Raw genomic sequence first — 8710 nt, 5'->3', positions numbered from 1 at the left:
GACTTACATTCTGAGAGGTTGCAAATACTACTGAGATTTTTTATTTTTTTTAGCACAACATGGTCCTAGACCCCTTTTTCAACTCCATCCAATCCTTATACTTTACACTCTGCACTTTTTTCAAATTAGACTTCTGTTCTCCACACAAGCTGTGTGTTTTCACATCCCCAGGCTTTGCTTAAGCTCCTCTCTGTCCTGCCCATGTCGCTCCCTATCTAATTTCTACTCTTTCTTCAAAGCTTCCCGAAGCCTTTCTCAATCCTCCATTCAGAAATGATCCCCTCCTTTTATGTCACAATAGCAGTTTGTTTTCTCTTATGACATTTTTACAACTTGATTTATATGATCACAACTTATGTTTATTCTTGATCTATTCAATAACACTATTAGCAAATTGAGGGTAGGATCGATATTTACATCACCTTTGTATATTCCTGAGTACCAATGCTTTATTTGTTCATTGTTTCCACACACACACACAGGTAGGTACACACACACACACACACACGCACACACACACACTTCCTTCCCCCCACCCTTCACAGATAGTTTGTACATGGTCTTGTGATATAAACCTCTACTCAGAAATTTCATTAATGTCTGATGGATCACTTCTACCCTCTCTCCTCCCTCCGCCATATTCTAAGAAGATTTAATAGCTAAATAACCTCAAAGGACACCAGTCAAATTCTCCTCTGGCATAGTTCAACACTATGAGATAAAAGTAATCTGACTTCCAACAATAAAGTGGGGAATCTAGGGGCACTCGGGTGGCTGTCAGGTGAGCATCCACTTCAGCCCAGGTCATGATCTCACTGCTTGTGAGTTTGGGCCCCACGTCCGGCTCTGTGCTGACAGCTCAGAGTCTGGAGCCTGCTTCAGATTCTGTGTCTCCCTCTTTCTTTTCCCCTCCCCCACTCACGCTCTGTCTCTCAAAATTGAATAAACATTTAAAAAAATTAAAAAAAATAAGGGAATCTAATTGTCAAGACTACCAGGAGTGAGTGTGTGTGTGTGTGTGTGTGTGTGTGTGTGTGTATGTTTATGTCACTGCGCACTTGACTGTCCTGATGTCACATTTAACAGTTCAGGTTTTTTGGTGAAGAGGCTATTTGACAGGGGTAGTATCCTTTCAAATTTCTTCTGTGACTCTGTGTGTGTGTGTGTGTGGGGGGGGGGCGGTATTTCTTGATTCCCTGGAGAAATCCAGAACTGGTGAAATTAAAGGAGGCATTTGCCATTCACGCCTATGAATGTGCTGTTTCCACCCTTTCCTGCAAGGAGCTGACTGTGACCTTCCTCGCTTAAGCACAGTTGGTGCCTCCCAGAATGAGGAAAGGGTGTGAAGCGGGAGCTCTGACAAAAGAACTTCCTAAATATATTGTCCTAAATGTACTCCTGTAAAATCAAATAGAAGGAAGAGGTTCGCAAACTGCGAGGTGCTGAGAGCCCATTGGTTACAGCCCAGCCATGGTGTCTGTTGACAGCTGCCTTTGCCTCCACTAATCTCAAAAACCCATCCCACATGCCAAGTACGTGAATCTTCCGTGTAAGAAGATTGTGCTCTGCCCGGGGGGGGGGTGGGGGGTGGGAGGTGGGGGGGTGGGGGGGCGGGGAGGGGACACAAATCGCAGACAATATCTCCCCTACCCATGTTAGCTTGTTTCTATGTCTACCCCCTCGGCCCTCCTGAAGCAAGGAAACCACCAAATCAGCACCAAATCCGGTTGGGTGTGTTTCGGGGGAAGGGGAGGGGGCTGGATTCTGAGCTCTGAAATTATTTCTATCCCCTCCGACTTGCTACTTCTGTGTCCTCACTGATAAGGAAATGACCAGTGGTCTCACTGGCTATGAGGTGAGGCCTTGAAGTACCCTAAGGAACCAGAAGGAACGTGCACATGAAAGGATCCATGGTCAATTCCAGCGGGCACTGTGACCTAGGCTGACCAACGAGGGCCCTGGGGCCAGAGAGTCTGACTCTGGCTCGCTCTTGCCGCAGGCTTGACATCACACTGACAAATCTTTCTTACCCTTCCAGGAGAGTAATGATATGCCCCAACCTTCAGCGGAGGAGAGTTAGTTCTGGGCGCCTGCCACGGCCCCATCATTCCAAATTACAGGCGCGCACACGCAGGTGTGTGTATGCGTGGTGGGAGGGCTGGGGACGGATCCCCGCGCAACTCATCTTTGTACATTTCCAGGACCTCCCTCGTCGCACACCTCGCGGGGACCTGGCCGGTGCTGTGCGTTGGGGACCGAGGGCAGAGCCCGCTGAGAGTGGCTAGGGGAGACTTCGGACTTGTCCAAGGACGCGGCAGACGCTGACAGCCGAGTTTAACGCAGCCCCTCCAACATCTCAGCTCCCCACCCCGCTAAATCTCTCTCCCTTAAGTACCTGCTCTTAACGGCAGTGGGTCGACGTGGATGAGAAACACCGTTCACATCTTTCCGCCTACCCTCTAGAGCCGGAGGAGACAAGCAGTGTAGGCACTTAGAGGACACCGCTCCCCTTGTGCCGCGGCAGAGTGGAAAGCGTGGGAAGGGGGCAGCCTGCTGAAGGGTTGAGCGAGAGGGAAGGCCTGGGAGAGACAGAATCTTCCCCCTCCCACGCCCTTGGAGGAATGAGAGCAGCAGAAAATACCACCCGCCCCCAGGTCCCCCGCTCCCGCTAAGTCCGGGCGCGCTTAGAGCGCGGGGCCGGGTGGCCGCCTGCAGCCTCAGCCTCAGCTCAAGCTGCCCACTTCCGCGAACCGGCCGGCGGCGGTGCAGGAACTCGAGACTGCCCTCCCTCCTCGGCCCGGGGGCGTCCGTCAACGTGCGGATCACCGCGAGGCTGAGCGTGCGGCCGCCACTCGCAGACGTGCTCGTGCCAGCCTGACCGCGGCGGCCACTCTAGCTGGAGGCACCGGGAACCGAACCCACGCCTCCGAGCTCGACTGCGGACGAATCCTGGGGCCGCGCGTCTCGGAAGAAGCGGCCGCCGTGCGACGCGGAGGGATACACCTCGGCCGCGCCTCCCCTCCCCGCGCCCCCGCCCCCGCCTCCCTCCCCGCCCGGCTCTGCTGCCGCCGCGGCGGCCGCTGCTGCTGCTGCTACTGCTGCTGCCGCCGCTGCTGCCGCCGCCGCCGCCGCCGCCGCCGCCGCTGCCTGGATATAGTGCGGCAAGGAGCGGAGCTTGCAGTCACTTTGCGAGGAGGAGCGCGCGGGCTGCGGGCGGCTGGGGCACCCCGGGAGCGGCGGCGGCTCTAGCTGAGGCGGCCGTGGCAGCGGAAGGTTCTCTCTCCAGGGCTGGACTTAATAACTTTGGAACTGTCCTCCAGTGTCACGTCCTGAACATGAGCCTCCTCCTCTCCTTCTACCTGCTCGGGTTGCTTGTCAGTAGCGGGCAAGGTAGGAGTGTGGTGCTTTATTGCATTTACTTTCCCTCCCCCTTCCGCCCAACCAAGAGAGGCAGAGGGAGGCACAAGAAGAATTAAATGAAAGAACTAAAGTTACAGTTATTGTTGTTGTTGTTATTGTTTTCACTGCTTATTTTAGCTGCCGGTGAAAATTAGGTCTGTTCTGTGGAGACCCTTAAATAAGAGAAAATACAGAATTGGAGATTGGCATCGGTGAGCAGGAGAGCGAGGCAAACTGCTTCTTTTTCCGGGTTCTTGGCTTTCTCCGATTTTCATTATCAAAAATTGGATGAGTATGTTGGTGTGTATTAACAGTTAAATATCTGTGGTTGCGGAAGGAAAGGGAACGATGATGTTTTACAGAAGCAGCAGAAACTATCAGCATTAAACTCGTTTTTGAATTATCTCTCGTGTGCAAGAAATTCAATTCTTAGACACTCTTTCTCCCCCCCCGCCTTTCCCAAGACCCCAATTCCTGACTATGAAGTGAACGGTGATGGTTTATTTCTATTGAAACTAAGAGAGGGGCCATGGATGTTGTGTGTAAGAAGGCAAATGGATAAAACTAGGCATGTGTTGCAGTCATTCATTCTCAGCTCCCCCCACCCTTGTTAATACATCAAGGTTGAAAATTTTTATAGCGTCAGATTGTAATTACACCTGTAAGGGATGTTTTAGCTTGTGGAGAACTGGTGAGATTTTTATCTCTTGAGGAAAAAAAAAAAAAAAGAATAGCTTACTAGAATAACCTGGGAGAATTTGTGGAAGCTGTCTCTGTTTATCTGTAGAGAGCTAGATCTGAATTTATCTTGCTTCGTTTGAATAGTTCACTTTCACATAAAATATATTTATAATAAATGGAAGCATTTTCAACTGTCCAGACAAGTTTGGACATTTAATTGAGAACACAAAATGCTAAAACATGCATTGGTGGAAATCTTTAAAGAAAAAGAAAATAGATGTAATTTTGTGATGTGTAATATTTGCATAGAATGTTATGTCATTAGTGTGGCATGAAAATTGTTTTTTGAGAAAACATAAATTACAAGACAAGTTAAAATATCTCCACTGTATTCAATTCTAAGCATTTTTGTAGCCTCCTCTGTGTTGCTCATTTGGTCCAGCAGGGGGTGGTAGAACTCCATTTTAAACCCAGAAATGGTTGTTTTCTGTTCTTCCACACTCCCTGGGTCTTTCTATCATTCTTCAGCAGGGCTTGACATTTTGGATATGAAGCCCTCCTTTCTCTGCCCTCACCTCCCTAAAGCTATAGAGTGTTAGTGGCTGATGAAACTGGACTGGATGCAGATTTTAGGTTCAGAAATCAGAATTCAAACACTGAATATTGCTATAGTTTATTATAGAGTGTCTTGGTAAGATGCAGCTCATTTTCCCTTAATAACAGAGAGTATGCAAAATTTCAGTCATAGCAAAATTGCAGATATGTCCATCTGAAGCTAACACCAGGCCAGTCAGTTAATTTAATCACTATGGTAACAAAGATCAACATATACTTTATGCCCTGCAGATAATGCTGCTTAAATTTTTGTAGAGCTGCTGGTTATGTTTAACTGTTCATTTATAATACAAACAGGTATTAGTGAATCCTCAGAAGCTGTCCCTGAAAATTGCAGTTAAAATACCCCTGCAATTAACCGAGTGTAGCTAGTGTGGAGTAAGATGGGGGCATAATAGAAAGCAAGTTTATGCAGACTTATGATTACGTTGTGACTGGTTTGGAGAAGAAATATGTCTCAGTTGTGGAGTCTGAATTTACATTTATAGACACTAAGTGTGTTGGAATTTGGGGGACAGAAAGGAAATCTAGGAATGTTTAAGTATTACACACAGACACATTTAATTTGGGTCTAGGTTGCACCCTCTGAAATTGTGATTCTCCTAGCTTATAATTCCGAATGCAGGGTGATTGTGAAGAGGGACTCTAAGACTGAAGCATGCCTGAAAGGGAGCCTATATTCACTGTAATGAAACAGGGAAGGAGGAGAGAGCATCGTTCTAAAGATCTCTGTATCTAGAGCAATTTAAAAATGCATGGCACTCATAGAGGAATAGATGCTTATCAGAGAGACCTAGCTTTTGTGAAACCGAGCATGTAGTACTTCTGTGCCATGTGTCCTAATGAAGTCAGAGATGCTTGGAAACAGCAGTCCTGAGCCCAGAGTCCAGTTTTCTATGCTAGTGTTTTGTTCTCCAATTAAGGATGCAGAAGCAAGTATCAGCCACACCACTGGAGCAATCTTTGAAGAAGAAATGGATCCAGTGTAACTCATAATTTTGTTTATTCTATTATAAATGGGGCCATGGCACAGCCTCCTGTTAGTGATCCCTGGGCTTGCCTTAGAAATACTAAAACCCCAGCTTGCTGATTTATGTTTCCAACAATATACTTGCAGGGGATTTTATGAAGCATGATTGAAGCTATTGCTTTGGAAAGTGGTGTGCAGTTAGACTGGGGAAAGGCAACGATGATGTATTCCCTTTTAAGTAGTCAAAACGTTTTGAACTGCAGCAGTTGAATAGGAGAAAATGACAGAAGTGAAAAACTGAGCAACTTAAGTGGATGCCAATACCATAATTAGCTAACAAGGTCTAATAGTTCTAACTTTAAACACAACATTATTGTTCTACTGTAGTGAAAGCCTTTTTTATTATAGCAGAAATGCTCCTTTAAAAGCCTCTCATTTCCACTGCAAGATTAATATCTAATGAAGTAAGGTTGGGATTTAATTGTCAAGTCTGAATTTAATTGTCAACAGAGAGGAGATTCTATAACTCTTCACTTCTGCAATTATTTTTTCTTTGTATTCAAAACTTGGTCACTGTCTCTGTCCTCATAAATCTCAAGTGATAACTTGAGTCTGTGATTCATGGTGCATTTGCTGTTTGGATCTATGTATATTCAGATTCCCAAATGGTAATATGTATGGGCTGCTTTCCTGAAGCTTTTTTTTACTTTCTAAAATCGTTGTCTTCTCCTTAAAAATTACTCAAGTATGATTAATAAGCATCTATTACTGGACGTTCATATTTATGAAATAGAAGCATTTTTGTATGAAAATGTAAGGTGAGAACAGAGCTATTCATCTCTTTTGCAACCCAGTTCAGCCCTACGCAGAACCCTTACCTAAGCCAAAATCATGTGGCGATGGAAGTGAATTGCCTAGTTAATGAGTTGAACTTACAGGCATCTGCTTACATTTTCTCTTTCTGGTGACGTGCTGGTAGGTCATCGTTGGCTAGGGAAGTGTACCTTCTAAAAATAAAGCGCAGCTGTGTGGGTCACTACTGGTTTCAGGTCTACAGGAAGGTCCCCTCCACACACCTGTCTTCTCTGTAGGCTGTGACAGACAGCCTCTCTCCCGTCCTTTTGAATCCACCCCCCTCTAACTCTTTGATGGCAGCCTCTCTTGCAACGTTGTTGTTGAATCAACTCCGTATTCATTTGCACTTAGAGAAGGTAGGCTGTGTAAACTAGTATCGTTATTTGTCAATGAACAACCCGGAAGGTTTCCTTTCCTGCTTTATGCCAAAGAAGTTAAGCACAGCATCTGGTCACTTTAGTTTCTAATGCTGAATTGGAGCCCGAAGAGCAAGAAGGGAAGGTGGTGGGTCCTGGGTGTCTAGTGAGTCTTGTCATTGACACGAGGGGCTAATGTTCCCCAGGAGGTGATATCCGACTAGAGAAGCGATTAATGGAAGAAAACAACCTCATTCAGTACAAGAAGAAAGTCAAACCTCATATAATTTAGTAAGTAAAATGGCTTTCTTTCAAACCCAGAACTAGTTTGTAATGGGACTGAGAAATGAGCTATAGAGATGGAGTCTGGTAACCGAGCCGAACAGTGTAATTTGTTTGTGTCTATTTCCTTGTGAGGGAACAATGTGAATGGAAATCAGGGTGTCAATCAGAAGACCCTGGAACTAGTCCTCTGCTCTCTCTGGCTTTTGACATTTGGAAAATTATTTTAATTTATCTGTTTTCAGGGTCACCTCTCATAGCAGTGAACTTTTGAAAGCATGAAGAAAGTGCTTGATAAGTAGTAGAGCAACTTTGAATTGCTTTTGTTTTTTCTGTGGGTTTTTTTTTTTTTTTGGTCTAAATAAAATTATTCCCCTGGGTGTTGGTTTATGCAAAATTAGTTTAATAATTTTAATATTCTTGTAAAGGGGGGTATCATTGTTTTTCAAGGTTTACTGACCTAGATTCAGAATTTCTTGTGTCCTTTACACTATCCCAATTATATTGAAGGCCTATTTAAAAGATTACAAATTCGTTTTAATTTTCCAAATTATGTGATACAAGAACACTTTTGAGATGCACCCGGTTTTATGCTTTTATTAAATGTAATATTCCTGAACTTCATAGAGCCAAGGTATCTTTAATTGTTCAGCAAATGTAAGTGCTTCTATATGGCACTATTTAAAATATTTTAATAACTTTTAACTATTTACAGTTTTTATAGTTATAATAGTGCTGATTCCACATGGCTATTGACATACTTCCTGGTGTCACATACTCACTTATTCCACTCATAATTCATCAAACATTCATTATAAGACGTTTTAGAAAGTTATGATGTCATGAAACAGACTTGTCTGAATTTAAATAGCATGGAGGTATGATACGGAATTTTGAGAGTATTTATAAGCATAGCAATCAACAGATGACAGTTTTAAGAATTCCAGGTCAGTGGTCCAAATTTTTTTGGCTCTATTTTGTTATTAAAACTAGCAGAGAAGGGGAAAAAACATTGGATTTGAAATCAGGAGACTTAGATCACTAAGTCTCTTGACTTTGAAGAAGCAACTTAAACTCTCAGACTCATCATTTGTTTATTTGAAAATCTGACATAAATATATCTGATAGTTGCTGTACTGCCACAATTGTACTGAACAATTGTGATAATAGATACATAGTAGGCCTCCTATAAAATGTCAACCCTACTATGTCAATGTGTATTATGAATTCAGATAAATCAGCCTGTGGTTTAAAAACATTCCACTTCATTTTTTTTTAAGTCATCAAAAACTGCTCTGTGATTAGAAAGAGTATTGGGGCAGAGATAATCGGATTTATTGATGAAGATGGCTCATTAATTTACTCATTCATCAAACACCTGTGATGCCTCAGACACCTTATTCAGCAGCATTCCTAGGAATGGTTGTATAGGTTGTGTGATGAACAACTCCAGGGGGCGCCACTCGTAGCTGTGGTGATAGAATACATATTTATTTCCACAGTTTTCCAGCAGATGGCAGTAAAGGGTCTTGAGGAATGGGTTTCTTATTGT

At 44.1% G+C, this 8710-nt stretch overlaps 1 protein-coding gene across 3 annotated transcripts in view; it reads left to right on the top strand.

The window, feature by feature from the left end:
* The first annotated feature begins 3188 nt into the window (after positions 1 to 3188).
* The window catches only part of NCAM2 (neural cell adhesion molecule 2), a 520684-nt gene continuing 515162 nt past the window's right edge, over positions 3189 to 8710 (top strand). For all 3 annotated transcript variants that reach the window (XM_023238847.2, XM_011285729.4, XM_023238848.2), the window contains exon 1: positions 3189 to 3390. In XM_023238847.2, coding sequence (XP_023094615.2) covers positions 3336 to 3390 — 55 coding nt within the window. In that variant the 5' untranslated portion in view covers positions 3189 to 3335. The remainder of the gene's footprint in view (positions 3391 to 8710) is intronic.

Source organism: Felis catus, chromosome C2, assembly GCF_018350175.1.
Source record: "Felis catus isolate Fca126 chromosome C2, F.catus_Fca126_mat1.0, whole genome shotgun sequence".
In the NCBI taxonomy this organism is placed as follows: Eukaryota; Metazoa; Chordata; class Mammalia; order Carnivora; family Felidae; genus Felis; species Felis catus.
This window is presented reverse-complemented; position numbering and strand designations above follow the sequence as displayed.